The sequence below is a fragment of the Heterocephalus glaber genome, unplaced genomic scaffold (genome assembly GCF_053883595.1).
Source record: "Heterocephalus glaber isolate CG9 unplaced genomic scaffold, H.glaber_assembly_v1.0 deba00001481, whole genome shotgun sequence".
Taxonomy (NCBI): Eukaryota; Metazoa; Chordata; class Mammalia; order Rodentia; family Bathyergidae; genus Heterocephalus; species Heterocephalus glaber.
This window is the reverse complement of record NW_028258317.1, coordinates 32,777,117-32,797,771: the sequence shown is the minus strand read 5'-3', so window position 1 is coordinate 32,797,771 and position 20,655 is coordinate 32,777,117. Positions and strand designations below refer to the sequence as shown.

Genomic DNA, 20,655 nt, shown 5'->3' with positions numbered 1-20,655 from the left:
CAGTCTTTGGTAAATGAAAGTGCTTTTTCAGCCTCAGGACCCCCCTGGTGTGGTGTATGTGACAGATATCTTTCATCTCTGGGAACTGAGTCCCCCTTTCTGAAGGAGATTCCTTTTGAGCTTAATTCCTAGAGAAGGAAGATGAAGTAGTGTACTTTATGGATGCTTCATTGTCTTTTCTTTTTTCATGCTATGTTTAAGTTCAAATGCCATCAAAATCAATTTTTTTGCCATATGCCTCTGTGGCCTTTAGTTCAAAGCAAATGAAGTTGGGGGGGGGGAGAAGAGGGAGAGAGAGAAGAGGGGGGAGGGGAGGGGGGGAGAAAGAGAGGGAGCGAGAATAAGAATAAGCCATTCCTATACTCAAAAGCATTTATTTTAGTAAGACGATTCACATTCCCCTATGCCCCAAATAATATTTATAATGTGTGCAACACAAAGAGAGATTCAATTTCAACCATTTTTGATGTTCAAATATGAGAATAAAGCTTCACTCTTCCCTAAAGAAAGGAGCTATTTAACTAACCCAGTGTTGCTCTGTGAGAGGCATTAACAGTTCCCTCCACCCGGTCCAGGGATGCATACCACTGTCACCTTACTGAACTGTGGCTATTTGATTGGATTTTCTTCTTGTCCGGTGAAGATTTTCTGTCCTGCTTCTTATTAACTTACCAGGTTGAGGCTACATGGAAACATTTTCTTTGTTAGTTTAAACTGATGTATAACTTGGAACAGAAAGAAGGGTTACAATATTGCTTTTTAGGGACACCTCCACATTTTGAATGAAACAGGCATGAAATGACTTTCTTTGGAGATCAGATGAACATTTATGAAAGTTCATTTTGAAGTTTAAAAAAAGAAATGGAGAGAAATAACAAGCTCTCCTGTTTGATGAGAAAAGAGGAAACCCCGAAAACTAGTAAAAGTTTGATCTTAGTGTCAGCTCCACGTTGACATTAAAGGCATCACAGATCTGAGTGACTTTCTGGAACAGAGACACATGGCTGTGTGCATGTGTGGGCAGAAAGCTTCCAGCTTTGAAGTCCAACCTTGGAGCTGGGCACTTAGGAGGAAGCATGGCATTCTCTGAGGCTCAGCCTCACACACCTCCATGTGGGTCTCCCCTGAGCCTGAGAGGGGCAGGGGACTCTGCGGGATGCACACAGTAGTGGCACTTGAAAAGTCCCACCTGTTTTTTTCCCTTCATTGCCATCTCCAAAGCTCCTAGCTCCTTATATTGAAGTCACACAAATGTGCAGGTGTGGACACACACACACACACACACACACACACACACATTCTTAGCACCCTGGACAGGAGACATGAGAATATCAGTGCAGCAGGCTGTCCATGGCTGCTCGTCTTGAAGGCGGCCTTGTTTCTGCAGCAACTGCCCAGGTTTGGAGTCCTGTCAGCTCTTCTGCTGCCCACACCCCTTCCCTCCTTCAGAACTCACTCTCCAAACTCACTTTCTCCAGAAACGCTTCCCTGTGGCCCCTCCTCAGGTTCACTCAGAGACTCATACCCGACATTAAACTCTGAGTGGTTCTTACCGTCAAAAACATCATTTACTCTTCCTTGTGGGGATTCCTTTGAAAAAGGCTCTGCTGTTTAAAAGACTGAAAACCCGTGATCTAGGGTACAGGGAAGACAGTGAAATAATAGGTATTTGTCACACATTTTCAAGACTTTTCCAATCAAGACATTTCTAGAATTCAGGTCCGGAGGCCACCTGCTTACCTCCCCATGCCTGACCCAGGCTGACAAAGCCTTGGGAATGATGGGCCACCAGAGAAGGACATGGGAAAAAACTGTCTTGCAGAAAGGCAGAAGACTTCCCCAGTCAATCTCAAGGAGGTAACAGAACTGTGTTGGCTGGAAAGTAACAAGCACAGAGATTGATTCTGAATGACAGACATGAAATGAGCTTACCATGGGAAAATTCACCTGTCTTTCTCATTCAAATAAGGTAGACACCATGCTAGAAGACAGTGTCATTTTAAGACACCTTGTTAAGAATATTATGAAGGTTTTGTCATGATAAACAGACTCAGAAGAACTCCATATGGGGAACTGTCCTAAACGGTCCATCTATGTCAGTAAATAATCCTTTAGTTCAATGACAGGCTCAGCAGGCAAGTATGATTCCTGATTTTATATCTGTTAAGGTATCTACTGTACTTATTAGACAAATATTGATGCTAACAATAAGATTATTGTTATAATAAAAATGTATATCAAACTTTGAATCTCCATGAGGAAGATGCAATTAGTAGAACTGTTAGAGAAGGATCAGAGTCCACCGCAAGAGAGTGAGGAATGGCTGCTGTGCAGTTTTCTTTGCAAGCTCATCTTACACGATAAGGTGAGCCGCATTTCACAGGCATCTGGATCTACAAGGTGAACGAATGGGTCAAACAACAAGTTTCATATCACCTTGTAGAGGCAGTAATTCTTTGAACTTATAAAATTAGGTCCATGGAATACAATAAATCAAAGAGCCAACATGACATCAAGGGGGAAGAAAGACAAAAAAGAGAAGAGTGAATCATTTGGAAAGGAGAGGGGAGGAGCGGGTCAGCAGGACTCATCAAGAAGAGAGGCACAGGGATCAACCCGCTGCAGACAGGCAGGTCTGCCCACACCCTACCGAGGTCCCCAGTCACGTGGAACACACACCGAATCAGCCTGGTGCAGACAGGCAGGTCTGTGTATGCCCTACCGAGGTCCTGAGTCGTGCAGAAGACACCGAATCACCCCGCTGCAGACAGGCAGCCACCTGATTCCACATTACAAAGACACAGAGGACACCAGACCACCAGACCAAGGTACTGAGTCCCACTGTTCCCGGCCCAGAGGTAGGGGCTTCTGAGCCATCGTCCCACTGCTCCTGGTCCAGGGGAAGGGGCTTCCTGGTTACCATCCCTCTCATTTCTCCCATCCCAGAGGAAAGGGCTTTTGGGCCACCTTCTGTCCTGCTGCAACTGGCCCAGAGGAAGGGGCTTCGGGGCCACCATCCCTCCCACCACTCCCAGCCCAGAGGGAGGGGCTTCTGAGCCACCATCCCACTGCTCCTGGTCCAGAGCAAGGGATTTCCTGGCCACCATCCCTCTGGCTGCTCCCAGCCCACAGGAAAGGGCTTTTGGGTCACCATCCCTACCACTGCTCCTGGCCCCTGTCTCACCTCACCCAGCTCAGAGGAAGTAATCCGTGCAGGCGATAACAGCCCCCTGCCCCAGTCGAAATGAGAAAACACGTAAATAAGTCTCAAAACCAGACTTCCAGATCACCTACAGCAACCCCAAAGGGAAATGAGATGGAACACTCTGATACTCAACCACCTGGACCCACTGAACTGGCAACAAAAGGGGATCTGGAAAAAATCAAATCAGAAATAATTTCTCAGACAACAGGAGAAATTGTGCCCCTAGTACAAGACATGATTAATAAATCTAGACAGGAGCTGAGGAACATGATGGAATCCCAACATAGGAAACAAACGGAATCCATAAAATAGATCCAAATAGATTTCCAGGACATGAAAAACTCCACTGAAAGTCTACACAGCAGAATGAGCCAATGTGAGGACTGAATTTCAGATATAGAAGATAAGATTGCAATTAGTGACCAGGAAAAGAAAAATTGTTTCAAAATTATAAGGGAAAATGAGAAATCAATCCAGCAGCTGCTAGATGATGTAAAAAAGAATAACATAAGACTGATTGGGCTCAATGAAGAAACAGGAGAGAGTGCAGATGACATAAAAAATCTCTTCACAGAAATAATGGCAGAAAACTTCCCAAGCAGGGGAAAAGAGCTTGACATACAGATAAGTGAGGCATATACGACTCCAAATAGCCTTGATCAAAAAAAAGTCTACACATAGGCATATAATTGTTAAGATTCCAGAAACACAACAGAAGAACAAAGTTCTCCAAGCAGTCAGAGAAAAGTAACAAATCACATACAAAGGAAAGCCCATCAGAAGCACAGCAGACTTCTCAACACAAACCATCAAGGCAAGAAGAGCTTGGAGTGACATATTCCAAGCCCTAAAAGGAAACAGCCTCCAACCCAGATTGATGTACCCTGCAAAACTATCTTTCAAAATTAATGGAGAAATAAGATACTTTCATGACAAAGAGCACCTTAGGAACTTTGTGAATACAAAACCAGCACTCCAAAGAATTTTACACAATATCCTAGGAACAGACATTGAGGATCACAACCCCAGGAAGCAAAGCAGAATGAACCCATCTGGCATGACAAGAAATTAAATGGAAAGGGGGAGAACCCAACAAAAAGAAAAAGTCATGGCAATGATAAGTCAATATGTTTCAGTTATAACCATCAACGTTAATGGTCTCAATTCACCAATCAAAAGAAATAGACTGGCAGAATGGGTCAAGAAGCAAAATCCAACAATATGCTGCATACAAGAAACACACTTAATTCAAAAGGAAACTCATAGACTGAAAGTTAAAGGGTGGAAAATAATACTCCATGCAACAGGAACCCGAAAAAAAGCAGGAGTAGCTATCCTCTTGGCAGATCAAGTAGATTTCAAACCAACACTGATTAAGAGAGATGAAGAAGGACACTACATCCTTGTAAAGGGAAGAATCCAAGAGGAAGAGATGACAGTCATAAATATCTATGCACCAAACACTAGTGCACTCAACTATATAAAACAAATACTAGCAGACATGAAAAGTCATATATGCACTAATACAATTGTAGTGTGGGACCTCAACACCCCACTGTCACAAATAGATAGATCAACTAGACTAAAAATAAGTAATGAAATACTAGAACTCAATCGAACTCTTGAACAAATGAACTTAACAGATGTTTACAGAGTCTTTCACCCCACAAAATCAGAATACACATTCTTCTCAGCTGCACATGGGTCATTCTCAAAAACAGACCACATACTCACACATAGAACATGTTTAAGTAAGTGCAAAGGAATTGAAGTTATCCCCTGTATATTATCAGACCATAGTGTGATGAAATTGGAGATCCACAGCAAAAGAAACTCAAAAAATTTCATAAACACGTGGAAATTGAACAACACACTTCTGAATAACCAATGGGTCACAGAGAAAATTAAAGAAGAAATCAGACAGTTCCTTCAATTAAAAGACAATGACAATACAACATATCAGAATCTATGGGACACAATGAAAGCAGTCTTATGAGGGAAATTCATAGAAGTCAATACGCATATTAGGAAAACAGAACGAGCCCAATTAAACAACTTGATGCTGAACCTCAAGCTTCTAGAAAAAGAAGAGCAGGACAAACCCAAAGCTCATACAAGGGAGGAAATTATAAAGATCAGAGGAGAAATCAATGCAATGGAGACTAAGAGAATGATACAAAAAATCAATGAAGTCAAGAGATGGTTCTTCGAAAGAATCAACAAAATTGACAAACCTTTAGCCAACCTTGTCAGAAAAAGGAAAGAAAAGGCCCAAATCCATGCAAGTAGGAATGAAAAGGGTGAAATTACAACAGACCCAGCAGAAATCCAGAGGATCATCAATACCTACTTCCAGAACCTATACACCAATAAGATGGAAAACACAGAAGAAATGGACAGTTTCCTAGATACATATGAATTACCAAAGTTGAACAAAGAAGACCTAAAAATTCTGAACAACCCAATATCAACCAATGAAATTGAAAATGTAATTAAAAGCTTATCAACTAAGAAAAGCCCGGGCCCTGATGGCTTCACTGCTGAATTCTACAAGACATTTAAAGAGGAACTGCTGCCACTACTGTTTAAACTCTTCAATGAAATTGAAAGGGAAGCAATACTCCCAAATTCATTCCTGGAAGCAAGCATCACCTTGATCCCCAAAGCAGAGAAAGACCCAACTGAAAAAGAGAACTATAGGCCAATCTCACTAATGAACATAGATGCAAAAATCCTTAATAAGATACTGGCAGACAGAATGCAGAAGATCATCAAGAAGATCATACACCCTGTTCAAGTGAGATTCATCCCAGTGATGCAGGGATGGTTCAATATACGACAATCAATTAATGTAATACACTATATCAATAGAGCCAAGGACAAAAACCATATGATTATCTCCATAGACACAGAAAAAACATTTGACAAAATCCAACATGCATTTATGATAAAAACCCTACAAAAAATTGGCATAGATGGTCTCTACCTCAAACTGATAGAAGCCATCTATGAAAAACCAACAGCCAATATCATACTAAATGGTCAAAAACTGAAATCCTTCACACTAAAATCAGGAACAAGACAAGGATGTCCACTATCACCACTCTTGTTCAATATACTTCTGGAAACATTAGCCACAGCAATTAGACAAGAGAAAGAAATAAAAGGAATAAAGATAGGTAATGAAGAAGTCAAATTGTCATTATTTGCAGATGACATGATACTCTATATAGAAGACCCCAAGAACTCCACCAAAAGTCTTCTAGACTTAATAACCCAATTCAGTCAAGTAGCTGGTTACAAGGTCAACACACAAAAATCAATAGCTTTCCTCTACACCAATGACAGACTCACTGAGAGAGAAATAGGGCAAACAATTCCTTTCACAATAGCATCCAAAAAACTGAAATACCTAGGAATCATCCTAACGAAAGAAATCAAAGACCTCTTCTCTGAAAACTATGGCACTCTGAAAAGAGAGATTGAAGATGGTATCAGAAAATGGACAGACATCTCCTGCTCCTGGGTAGGAAGGATTAATAGAGTGAAAATGGCCATACTTCCAAAACTGCTATATAGATTTAATGCAATTCCAATTGAGATCCCAGCAGCATACTTCATAGACCTCGAGAAAACAATCCAAAAATTCATTTGGAACAAGAAGAGACCCAGAATAGCCAAAGTAATTCTAGGTAACAGAGACATGGCAGGGGGTATCACAATCCCCAACCTGCAACTATACTACAAAGCTACTGTGATAAAAACAGCATGGTACTGGCAAAGAAACAGACCTGAGGACCAGTGGAACAGATTAGAAGATGCAGAAACAATGCCAGACACACTCAGCCATCTCATCTTCGACAGAGGAGCCAAACACCCTCACTGGAGGAAAGATAGCCTCTTTAATAAATGGTGCTGGAAAAATTGGGCTTCAACTTGCCAAAGATTAAAACTAGACCTATATCTCTCACCATGCACTAAATTAAAATCAAAATGGATTAAAGATCTAAATATTCAAATAGAAACTCTGAACCAGTTGGAACAGAGGTTAGGTAGAACCCTTGAAGACATCGGTGTAGGAAAAGATTTTATGAACAAAACCTCAGTTGCCCGGGAACTAGCACAAACAATCAACAAGTGGGATCTCTTCTTATTAAAAAGCTTCTGCACAGCAAGAGAAACCACCAGCAGTGTGAAGAGACAACCCACAATGTGGGAAAAAATCTTCACCTGCTCTTCCTCAGACAAAGGTCTACTATCTCAAATCTATAAAGAACTTAAAAAGATCAGACCTCCCAAATTTAAAGACCCAATCCAAAAATGGGCATCTGAAATGAACAGACATTTCTCAGACAAAGAAGTAGAAATAGCAAATAAATACATGAAAAAATGTTCAACATCACTGGTCATTCAAGAGATGCAAATGAAAACCATGCTGAGATTCCACTTCATTCCAGAAAGAATGGCTGCTATCATGAAATCAACCAATAACAAATGCTGGTGGGACTGTGGGGAAAGAGGAAACCTTCTCCACTGCTGGTGGGAGTGTAGACTGGTGCAACCACTGTGGAAATCAGTATGGAGATACCTCAAAGAACTAGGACTGGAAGTCCCATTTGACCCTGCTATTCCACTGCTGGGGATCTTCCCCAAAGAATTAAAAGAATCATACCACAGTGATGTATGTGCACTCATGTTCATAGCAGCACAGTTTGTGATAGCTAAAACTTGGAAACAGCCCAAATGCCCATCCACTGGAGACTGCATAAAGAAAATGTGGGGTTTTAAAAAAATAAAATGGAGTACTACTCAGCCATAAAAAATGAGAAATTGGAGACATTTATAGCTAAATGGATGCACATTGAGGTGATACTCTTAAGTGAAATAAACAGGACACATGTGTGTAAATATGGAATAGTTTCTCTGGTGTGAGAAACTGAAAGTGTAAATAAGGACTCAATGTATAATAGGTAATGTGAAATAGGAAGAAAAGGGGCAAAGGGGAAGGAAGTGGGAGGGGTAGGGGAAAGGATAGAAGGGAATGGGATTAATATGAGAAAATGGAAAAATAGGAACAAAATCTTTGTAAATAGGGAGGACTGGAGGGGTTGAAGGGAGGGATGGGCAAGGGTGAAAAATAAGAACCAAGAGAGACTATGTAAAGGTGCAAATTTCCAACAATGAATGTCATTATATTGTATACCTAAAATGTACCAATGATTAGAATGAATAATCAATAATGTAGAATAGGAAGAAAAGGTCCAAAGGGGCAGGGGTAGTGGGAGGGACAGGGGAAAGGAAAGAAGGGAAAGGAAAAATGATGAGAAATGGAAAAAATGGAAATAAAGTCTTTGCAAATAGGGAAGTGTGGAGGGCATGAAGGGAGGGCTAGGAATGGGGAAAAAATAAGAACCAAGATGCATTATATAAAGGTACAATTCCCAGTGAGAAATGTAATTGTGTTGTATACCTAAAATGTACCAATAAAAGAATTTAATACAAAAAAAAAGAAGAGAGGCACGGGGAGAGCACTGTCCATGGCAGCGGGGCTCGGACTGGACAGAGATTATTCAATCTTGACCTAACCCCTGCTTTGCCGCCTCAGCACCCTCAGAGGCTGCAGGCGCTGCACAGGGCAGGCCACACCCGACAAGATCACTCTTCACAACCTCCTCACGACCATCAACCGAACAGGACTTTGCTGACGTGACGTGGATTAAGAAAATCTGCATCCGGAGAGGGCGTTCTCTATCTGGGAAATTACTAAAACACTCGTTCAATTTGCTCAACAACTCCATATGGGGCCTAAAGGCTGTCTCAAATCCTGCCCTATTGGAGATGGAATGGCAAACACAGTCAGGAAACAACAAATAAATATATTCAGAGTGATAAGTGTGAATGGAGAGAAATGGAGCAGGGGAAGGAAGATTGCAAGATTTGATTTATTATCATTTCTGACATAGTTTTCAAGGACTGATTGAGCAGAGAGAGACTCTGATCAGGTAATATGTGAAAATGGACCTGGAGGAAAGGAGAACAGGAATATGTGCAAAGGCCCTGAGGCAGGATGATGTTTGGAGTTTGTAGAAGGAGATTCAAGGTGGCCAGAAGCATGTAAAAAAGGAAATGATGAATGAGAGGAAAGAGAAAAAGGCAGACAGAGATGAGGACAGAAGACAGGCAAGTAGGGATAGGAAGAAGGGAAGAGAAAAGGGAAGTGGGAAGAGAGGAGGGGAGGAAGGCAGGGACAGAGACAGAGAGGCAAGTGATGGGGCCTAGGGCACTGTAAGTCCTTGGACTTTGTGGCTGAGGTGGTTCTGAGCCGCGGTGGGGCACCACCCCACAGTATTCAGGGGAATTAGGGTGCTCAGATGACAGAGGATTTAAGGCCACTGGACGAGGGCCAGCAGAAGGCTCTGGAAGAGGGAGAGGGGACATCACATCTGTTCCCTGCAGACAGGAATCCTGAGAAGACAGGATGGAGACTTCAGGAATGGGAGCAAGAAGGTGGACACCTGGGACTGCAGCAAGGCCCTGCCACAGAATTCCAGGCATGGTCCTGGGAAGTTTCTCACACATCTGTCTCCTCCTCGAAGTGGGACTCTGGCAAAGAGCTGCTCATGGGAGTGGGGACAGAGCCCACAGCGGGGCTGCTGGGATGACCCGAGTTAGGAGCCTGGCTTCCATCACCCAGGTCTCTGATCTGGATCACGTGAGAAAACCACAGGGGCTTCAGTTCCTCACCTGAAAGTGGGATTAACAGATCCTCCCTCCTGGCCTCGGAGAGGCTGTGGTGGGAGAAGGTTTGAAGAGGACTTGGTTCCTAGCAAGGATTCAGATGTGACAGGTAGGATAGGAGGGTGATCTGGCTGCGACATCTGTCACCCCGTGGATCACCTGGGTTGATTCAGGATCTGGCTGGTGGGCGGGGTCCCCTCCCTCCCCCTTCCTGCCCCTCCATGTGCCATTCCTCTGGGGCTGCATGCTCGGCTCCAGCTCCAGCTCCGGCTCTGCTCCATTTGACAGGGCATCACCCCCCACAGAGAGGATTTCCTCAGTCAAGGGCACTTGAGCTGCTGCCACATCTCCAAACAAGCCCTCAAGTGTGACAGCTAAAACTCCCGCCTGGAGTAAGCGCCATTCTAGCTTGAGGTACTTTTTCAGTCTTTTCTGAATAACAATAGCATTTAACTAGCACTTATTCTCTGCCAAGGCTTGTTTTAATGTGATTTTCATGAATTAGCTCATATACTCTTAAAACAGCCCAATTAGCCCAGTGAGGTATTATTATTCTTACCTCACAGAGAGGGAAGCTGAGGCAGGAAGAGAGAAACAAGTCATCCAAGGCTACACAGCTAGTAAAGGACAGAGCTGGGGTGAAACCCAGGGGGCCGGGTGCAGAGTTGGCCCCTACTCTTGTCAAACACTTTATCAAAGACTTTGTCTTTGGTGACTCAATCCTCATGAGTTTATCAGAAGTAGGAAGCAATTTCTCTCTCCTTGAGTCATGTAAGGGACCTAACATGTTTGGCTCTCCACGACTCAGCAGGTTGGATGGGCTCCTAGGAGGGTGGCATTGGGAGCAGCCCAGCCTGGGTACAGACATGCCACCTACCCAGTCAGGTCACCAAAGCAGGGATGACAATGCTCATATGAGGTCACAGTCAAGTGCACAGTAAGCGGAAGCTCCTATTGCCAATAGCAACGGTACTTTTTATGCAGCAAAGACACTACCAGAGAGCAGACACTCTTTTTTAAGAAGTAACTTTGTTGCTTAATTGGTCAGGGCAGTAATTTTTATCCTGAATTTCTAAGTCATTTCTTGTGGTGACTGTGGAGCCCCTTCTGCAAGGTCTTTGGCAGGCAGTCAGTCAGTCAGGCACCTGCAGGATGACCTGCCGGTTACTGTGCAGAGCCAGGCCTGAGCTGCAGAGGTCTGTGGGAGCAGCTCAGGAGCAGACATGGTGCAGTGTTCATTGTCTCGAGCCACAACTAATGAACAGAGGGCCAGAGGACTTACAGGGTGGGGAGAGCCAGATAAACCATCTTTCCTGTGTTCCTCGAACGGAAGGTCAGTCCTGAGTGTCTATTTCCAGGATTCTACTTTTTCCCCTTTCTCTAAGCCAGAGGAAAAGAGAACTTTGCAGCGAAGGCATTTCAAATCTTTCTTAGTAGCAACAAGAGCAAGCACAAGTGGTGGACACCAATGCTGCTTTCCTAACATCTACCCTGACTTTGTTTGTGGAGGCAAAGTGCCTGCCTGGCTCCTCTGGAATCTGGGATGGTCCCTGTCCCTGTTCTGGTCCAGGTGATGTCAGTAGAACTCTTATATCAGAGTAGAACTCTGAGAATCTTAATGTTCTACTGACTAAAAGAGACAGCTTTCCTGTCCTCTTCTTCCCCTCCTTTCAGCTGGAATATAGCTATGACGGTGGAGAGTACAGAGAATGGGTAGAGCTGCCATCCTATTAGGATGCTGTGGAGAGAAGGATGAGAAAGTTGAAGGTGACTGGGTCCCTAGTGTCAGGGCCTTGGAATGCTACTGCTGGGCTCTGGCTAAATGAGAATAACAAAACCCTGAAAGATGACTCAGCCAGTTGGATTTTCTTACATGTCACTGAACACAATTTTAACTAAAAAAAATTTGCCAATAGCCAGGGAGTTCTCACTGTACACTTTCTGGGCATATTGCATTGAATCCTCACCATAAGCGTGATAGTAGAACCGTCATCTTCCTCTGCAGCATACAAAGAAACCCTACGCTTACCATAGTGGTGTTTCACTTACCCAATTTGACAAAGTGAAAAATCGCATCCCCACGAGGCTGAACAGCTTGCTCAAGGTCTCAGAGCAAGAGGCCGAGGCGGGGCTTGAACCCAGGCAATCTCACTCCTGGGCCACATGTGAGTATGGACGCAGCATAATCAGACTCTGGTGTCTGCCCTGCCTCTCCACTGTCAGCACCAGGCCCTCAGGCACTCCCAGGATGGCAGCACTAGCTGTGGGTTCCCTCTCCTGAGTAGACAGTCTCCAAGTCCCTCTGGACTGGTGAGTCAACAGCACTTTCACGTACAAGCCCCGCAATGAGAGCGGTGTGGGGGATGATGGGGAAACGGGGTGGGATGGAATTGCTGCAGTGAGGCAGGTCTTGCTGCTGTGGACTTGGTGTGGAAATCTGCACCTTGCAGCAGGAGTCTAGGGGCAGGCTGGTGCTCCTGAGATGTAGGCTGGTGTCTACAAGGAACCCTGAGTTTGCTGTGAGGTGACAGCAGGAGCCAGAATAGCATAAGAAGTGTGAATGTGGAGTGCGAATCAGGCAGACGCCAGTTCAAATCCTGGCTCTGCCATCAACTTCCTGTGTCCCCTTGGTGAGGCATGATGCAGGCTCTTTTCTTATCAGTGTCCTCCTCTCCAGGATGGAGGAGGCAGAAGCAGGGACGAGACGGTTTGCAGAGTGCTCACAGTGCCTGGCCCATGGTGGGCATCCTGGAAATGTGAGTCGGTATTTCACCATTACACAGGTTGACAGGCAAGGCTACTCCTCACTCTGAAAGTGCTCCAGCCCGTATCTTTGTTTTAGGTTCATAAAAATGTACACCTATGTAATACGAAGGTTTTTTTGGAGAAAATGTTAAAATCAATACAGAACAGTGAATTTACTAGAAAGACCAATTTAGATAGCCCTTATGTAATCTCAAATTGACATTGACAATTCTGGTTCCCAGGGGCTTTCTTATAAATGAAAGTCTTTATTCCAATCATTCTTGAGGGTATTAGGTGTATTTCTTCTTTTCAGAGCCAAGGCCTGTTCAGAATATTGTGTCCCTGAGAAGGCGCTGGGCTTGGCAGCCTGGCAACAGCTGCTCCTTCTACACAGTGTGCTCTGCCTGGGGCATAGCCAAGCAATGGGCAGAGGAGCCAGCAATATGCACCTCAGAGACAGGTGTGGTTAGAAGAAAGGTGTTTCCCTTTGGCACTCTTCTGAGACAGGTGGAGGGAGGCTCATCTCCACCCCTGAGCCTGGGTGGGTCTTCAAGATTACTCACTGATGGACTGAGCGCCCTGCCACTGACCAGCCTAGGTCATCTGAGCCTTGTAGCTTCTGGCTGGGCCTCCAGGAAGGTTTGCGGTTGGAACTTCTGGCCACCAAGTAAGAAGTCTGGCCATGTGCAGAGGCCTTGAGGCAGCATGGAGAGCCAGAGGGATGCAGCTTGGCCAAGCCCACCAGCTGTGCCTTTGAAAGTGCGAGGCATGTGTGTGAGGCCCGCTTGGGACCCCCTACCTACCTGTCCACTAGCTGGATGCCTCCCAGTGACCTCCATCAGTACTGAGAGGAGCAGAAGAATCACCCAGCAGATCCCTGTTCAAATTCCTGATCCTCAAACACATGAATAATAATGTCATGGTTGTTTAAAGCACCAAGTCAATAGATAACCAAAGCACAAATGCTGCTGGATTCTATGACTCAAGCTCGGAGGCCAAACCATCTGCCAATGACGTCTTTTAGCCAGGACTCAACTGCTGGGTTTTTGAAGACAAAAGACCTGAGTGGCACAGATGAGACAAAAGGAAATGTATTTCCAGCAGCCACCTGTCCTAGATGATGTTTTCAAATGAGGTCGAATATTTTCCTCTAGGAATACTGACTGCACACCAGAGGTGTCAATGCTCTCAGCTAGGTGAATTTCAGGAACATCAGTGACCTCTCCTTTGGTGCAACAGGGAGGCTGCTGCAGTGTTTGTGGGGTCAGCGTGGGGATGTGACCATCACAGTGTATATCCTTCAAAGGTGGCAGTTTGGCACTAGGACATGTGCATTCATGTGATTAGACACAAACTAAAAGACTGATGACTATTTCTGAGAGCTGTGGGTTAATTTTTTTGACTGTTCTTGGAATGAAAAGAACTGTGAATTTTTTGGGAAAAATACCAGAACAATCTGTGTTCTCGGCCATGTGCTATGGAGCAATTTTAGAGTGCTGAAGTGCTTTCTGCTTTTTCTAATCACTCAAGTCTAGAACTGATTATGGCTCTCAGATTCACACTCCTGGAGCTCTCCACATCTTTCTGGGAAAGGTTTCACCTTGAAAGCAGGTGCCAGGATTCAGAAGGCACATCTTGCTCCAGCAGGAACAACAGTTTAATTGCAGCACAGTTCCATAAGGACTGGATGTTTTGGAAAATCACTGATGGCCCACCTCAGGAACAACTTACATTTACTTTCCCTTATCTCACAGACACAAAGCGTAACCTCCCCTCAAGCAGAAATAAAAACAAAAACAAGCCCTATCAGAAATGGGATTCTTCCAAACAAAACATAGATATTTAGACTGCTGAGACCTGTGGGCAGGCACTCACGCACGCACGTGCACACACACACACATACACACACTCACAGAGACTGTATGACATAACATTTCTGGCAGGACCAATAAAATTTTGGCAATAGTGGTTTTTTATGGAGACAACTGAGGAACTGAAGAAAACTGGGAAGTTGATGGAGGAGGAAGACACTTTTTCACTATAATCTTTCATGATGGTTAATCATGACTGGCAACCTGAGGGGCAAGACATTAATAAAGCACACTGCCAGGTACATCTGAGTGGGCCACCAGGGTATGATCTGGGGACTCTTCCCTGGCCCCTTCTTCCTTATGCTCTTGCCTGTGCCCTGCTTCCTGGCCACCACAATGTAAGTGGCTTTGCTTCACCATTCCTTTCCACTATGATGTTTCTGGCTTGAAGTCTACTACCATGGACTGAAACCTCTGAAACTGTGAGTCAAAATAAACTTCTCATCCTTTAAATTGCAGATGTTGGGTATTTTGTCCCAGCAATGGGAAAGCTGACCATTAAAAAAAAATATTTAAAAGTCTAAAAACCCCTACATATTGTATATTGTATTACATTTCAAAAATAATAAAGCAGACTCTTTTACACCTATACATGTGATGTGCTAGGCAGTGTGTTAAATACCGCATGTGTATTTACTATAATTTTTATAAAAACCCTACAGTGCAGATATCATTGTATATCATTTTGATTTTATAGATGAGAAAACTGAGATATAAGACAGGTTAAGTAAATTGTTCAAGGTCACACAGCTATCAGTGTAGAAGTGGGATCTGGACCCAGAGATTCTGGATCTGAAGTCTTCTCTCTTAATGACTACATGATACCACTTTGTCAAAGTGAACATACTCAGTTACTTGCTCATAACTGAGCTAGACCAGATAAAATTGGCCTATTTTCTTACACAATTTTCAAGGACAATAGGGTAGAGAATGTGGTGGCTCAAAATAACCAAGGTACAGCTCACTTGCAATCTTAAATCTGTGCAGGTTTGGGGGTTTGGGATCATGTGAGAATCAGCTCATTACAGTGACTCTGGCCAAGTTGGTTAATATTTTTGAGCCTTAGCAGCTACTGTGCACCAAGTGATCTGCTAAGCTTTGGGGAAACTTCTCTCAAGACACGTACCGTTTCCTGGCAGAAAGACAACAGACAGCCTCACTAATCATAACTAAAAGGTATACTGAGAGGTGAGGTTGGGACCCTGATTTATACTGGGTCATTAGGAAGTTTCCTTAGATACTGTGCTGAAGAAAGGCAAGGAATGGAGCTGGGAGAAATGGAAGGGGGAAAGGGAAGGAAAAGGAAACAGCTACAGCAAAGATGCTGAGGCTGAGAAGAGGTGTCTATCTGAAGACAGAGAGGCCTAGGTGGCTTAAGTGAGTCTGGAACAAGAACAAATCAGGGAGGCCATGGTGAGGACAACCCAATTTTCCTGAGTCCTGGTAAGCACTCAGGCTATAAGCAGGAGCGACACAGCCTGATTCACTCTGTGAAGATTACTTGGTCTACAGTGTGGAAAACATGCATAGGCAGCAGAGCAGTAGGAGAAATGGGAGACCAGTGATGAAGCTCGGCATGAAGTGGTGATGGCTGCTTGGGAGGAAGCCCTGGCACAGTGAGAGAAGTGGACATGTCTGAGATCTGGGTTGGTGGCTTGATATTTTAAGAAAGCAGAAAAATGTTAGCTATGAACTACTACTGTGAAATATAAGCTTATAGGTGTGCAAATGCTTTGTCAATTGTAGAATACCTAACAAAGAAAAGTATATTATTATTTATGAACAAACTAGGTTCCAGAGAAACCCTAACTTTTCCAAAGTCACATGACTTTTCAGCAGCCAGGAGGAGAGAGTGACAGAAGTTGGCCTGAGATTCCTTCACTCCTTTCTCTGGGGAGCAGGTCTAATCCCCTTGTCAAATGAATCTCTGGGTAAGTAGTGTAACAGCATTTAGGATGTCCCTGGCTAGGATTACCTCTAGTAAATAGAACCTGAGTCCTTGCAGAATGCCACATCAGCTATGCAGCTCTGGGTTGTAACAAGGGGATGCTTCAGAACCAAAATGCTCTATGCTGTGCAATGGGAGGTGACCCTGTGATCCTCATCTATTGTTCTGGGTGACCAGTGTGTCCAATGTGGGCAGATAGGACCTGGGGAGCTGCTCTTGGGGGTCCCAGATTTTTCTTTATGTTGTATGAATCTCTTGATTGCCTGTACCCTTGAAATTATCCAAACTGGGTATTGTACGAACTCTGAGGCATATGGTATGGTTGACAATCAGAGCCTATGTGTTGTTCAGTAGCACATCCCTGTTTCTCTTCCCATGATCCCTGCTAGCTTCCATATACTATCAGGCCCAATTATACAGTCCAGGAGTGAAGGGAGACAGACTTGGTTATTTCCGAACACTGTGCTAGTGGCAAGGCTCTGATATTTATTTGAAATATCAGATGTCTAACTACTGGAAAAATTAATTTTTAGGATTCTTATGCATTTGAAGAAACATGACATATTTGGTTTCCTTGTGACCAAGTAAACTGAAAGGCGGTAAGGCTGGAGTGATGATTCTTATTAGCCCAGGAGGTGAACCACGCCTTCCGGGTCTCCAGTGACTGATGTTAAGCAATGGTCTCAGGGCTACTGGATGTTTAGATGCTCACCTCTCCTCCTCCCCAAATGACAAAGGATCAGCACAATGTCAGTGTTCTGCTGTGAACATCATTCCCTAAGCTACTCATGGCATCCTCAACCACAGGCTCTTTTTTGTCTTTTTGAGGTGCACAATTTATCTTCACACACAACTTTATTTTGAAAGTTAGAAAGGATGATAAAGGAAAACTGCTACTCTAGTTGCATGGGAGGGAACCTTTCTGCCCTCTGCCTCATAATAAACTCTATTTGTGCCACAGGCATCAAAAGACAGAATCAGCACATGGGCCTCATGTCCTACTCATGGCACTGAACCGCCCATCACGAACTGAACTGCAACATATAAAGCGTGACAAAGGCTCAGGGCCTCCTCTTGCAGATGCTAACCAAGAGGAGGCCAGCAGGCTCGTGTGACAACAGCAAAGCCTGCGTCACTCTCTCCTCCAACAAGCTCCCAACCAAGGCCTGACTTTTACCTTCAGCCAGGGGGTCCAGCGTGTGGATCATAAGCTGGAAGATGCTGTTCCTCATGAGACTGTTGTGGAGGGAGGCAGAACTTCCGCCTCGCTGGAGGCGCGGCTTGGCCTGAGTGGAGAAACAAAGAGGTCATTACTTTCAGCAGTGAGTGGCAAGTGCATTTGAGATCAGACGCTCACCTCGTCTGCTGGTCACCCACTCTGACACACGGCCGTGCACTCCCAGACCACAGATTTTCATAGCACATTCAAACCTCCAGAGGAAATGGCTCACATCTTTTCCTACCAACAAATCACTGCTTCCAATTTGTTAGAACTTAGTAAATGCCAGGCAATGCACTACATGCTTCACATCATTCCTATCTGATTCTTAGTAGTTACTTTAGATGGATGAGGAAACCTCGCTTCAGAGAAGTGAAGTGAGGTATCCATGTCACACAGACAAAAAGTGTGTAACACAGGCGTGGATCTCAGATCTGCTTTCCTCAAGGAGGCTTGCTGACCTAGTGGGTATTCTCTAAGCATTTTGAGTTACACATCTTCTTAGTGCAATCTTTGAGTATATATTTCTATCTACATCAATATCCATATGTGTGTAGACATACACGCTAAAATACAAGCATCTAAAACACTTTTTAAAGAGTACAGAAAGTAGACACCAGAGGCACTAATATTTCCTCTTGTGTTCTAAAGGATCATCTTGCTCATCTCTGGTGGAGTCTGCTCTCCACCCTGGGGCTACAAGCCCACCTGGAAGCACTGTGGTCTGACTGAGTGACGTCTGAGAAATGCAGCTTCCTATCACGAGCCCATGGAGCACCCACCTGGCTTCATGGTGGGCCCCTTGGCACAAACAAATGGAACTGAGATGTGAGAGAGGACCAATGTGCACCTGAAGATGAAGTTACCCCAAGACTCTTTTATCTTCAAAAGCAAACAGTCTTAAAAAAGCTCCATCCCAAACCCAGCATATTTTGACAGATTTTCATCCTAAATAGAAACTGCTTTTTTCCCTTTGCCAATTCTATGCTGCTTGTCACAGGGCAAGATGCTTAGAGGGAGCCAAGCTTTCTATTGAAATTTGGTTCAAAAGCTTAATGTGAAATATCAGATAAAAATAAAATACTATTTTCCACTACATCTTCCAACCATCTACATTCCTGGATTCCCCCAAATATTCTATTATACTTTAAACCACAGGGGCTTCCCATCAAAGATCCCATTAGAGACTCTGTATCTGGAAAGTGCTCTTTCCCTGGAACTCATCCTTATTAGACCACTACATCTACACTGAAGAAATCTGATTAGGCTGATTCACTTGGGCAGTGTCTTCAAACTGTTGACCATGCATTCCTTATTTTAGAAAATATTTATTAACAATCATGGTCCAAACATTTGGTGGCAAACATGAAACCCATGGTTAGCTTGAAAGACGAGTAAATTTCAGTATGAGATATATGGAAAAATCTGACTTTCTTCATGTGATTTTATTAATTGATGGTTTACTAAAAATTATATTCCCAACTCAACAGGGTTCAAAGAAGAATCAGAGGGGAGTACTGGTGCTTCAGAGGTGAAGGAGATCATGAGCCCTTCAAGGGAAGAGATGGAGGTTCTTGCCTGGTACTGTATTTGGCATAGCCTATGAGCTCTCAATGAGCATCTATTTCTTTGCTCTGAGCATTACAGGAGGAAGGACAAGGACCAGGTTGTAAGTATCTTCATTACTACTAGTTCTTTTAGCATTAAAAGCCTGTAATATTTTAAAATGCATTGTGCTATTTAGTCACAGTGGATTCAAGTGATTAAAGTTCAAATATTTTAGAAGCAAGGTTAGGAAGTCTGAATAGAGCTGAAATGTAATCACTGATGGTTGAACACAAAATTTAGTTAATTTCCTTGCCAGGTTGCACAATCTGAAATGTGATGTGTTGACTGAACAGGAAGCAGAGATGTGTTTGTAGTTAATAACTCATCATAGCCACTGTTACCACGGTCCTTATTCTGGGAAAGTGGAAGAACTCTGCTGTGGGTATCTTCATCAAATCAGATTCTTTCTATAGGAGAACTTAAAGCATTCTCTCAGGCATTATGCATACATTGAATATACAGGCCTCATGCAACATTTCTTTTGATGAGTACAAAAGAAATTTTCAATCAAAAGGTGTGTGCACGCAGATAAACAAAGAAAACAATTGTCAAGCATTAGATTCCACACTCTCCCCAAGTATCAACTCAACATCCCTTGGAATGTAATATGGAAATTTCTCACTCTTTCAACTCCTATAATAGTTTATACCCAATGGAAGAGAGAATTCAAACTTTTGAAACTTAGGACCAAAAATAACATGTCAGTGAACGTCCGAATTCAGCGTAACTAATTGTAGGACAGAGTATACATGCAGCCCAGTGGACTGACCCAGATATGTATTCCAAGGGAGAAGACCATCTGCCCGGCACAGGTCCCCACCTCCCACCCGCCCCACCCTTCCCACAGGCACAGGAGCAGGCAACAGGGCCACTGCTTCCTACCGGGAGAGCTGGTTCATCCTTGTCCCTGGCTGTAGATGACTGCATAAGAGGAAAAGGCAAAAACAAAAACAAACAAATAAATAAATGACAAAAACATATAGGGTTTACATTTAATAACTAACATCAGTAAAGAGAAAGATTTGGTCCTTTCTGCTCCTGGGATAAGTTAAGCCAAAACATATTTCTAGCCAGTATACAATGGTCTATTTTGGCACATGATCCATTCTCTTGAAAGGTCAAAGCTAAAGGGTCAATGAAATCAATTATGGCCCAGCTATGCAGTGGGACACCAGGTGGTCATCAATGTGAAAGAGGTAATTCATATGTACTGAAATAAAAAACATCTAAGATACATTGGTAACTGAAAAATATTTTAAAAGCATCATCACACCTCATAAAAATAAATCAATAATACTTTAGTATATGCAAAGAAAGAATT

The 20,655-nt window shown here is 43.6% G+C and overlaps 1 protein-coding gene across 5 annotated transcripts in view; it reads right to left on the bottom strand.

Moving 5' to 3' along the window:
• Nucleotides 1-20,655, bottom strand: part of Slc24a2 (solute carrier family 24 member 2) — a 235,455-nt gene that overhangs the window by 69,541 nt on the left and 145,259 nt on the right. For 3 of the 5 annotated variants that reach the window (XM_004838341.4, XM_004838344.4, XM_004838342.4), the window contains exons 3-4: nt 20,217-20,255; nt 17,685-17,793 (exon numbers count right to left, since the gene is read on the bottom strand). In XM_004838341.4, coding sequence (XP_004838398.1) covers nt 17,685-17,793; nt 20,217-20,255 — 148 coding nt within the window. The remainder of the gene's footprint in view (nt 1-17,684; nt 17,794-20,216; nt 20,256-20,655) is intronic. The other 2 variants (XM_021252901.2, XM_021252902.2) reach the window with 1 other exon arrangement.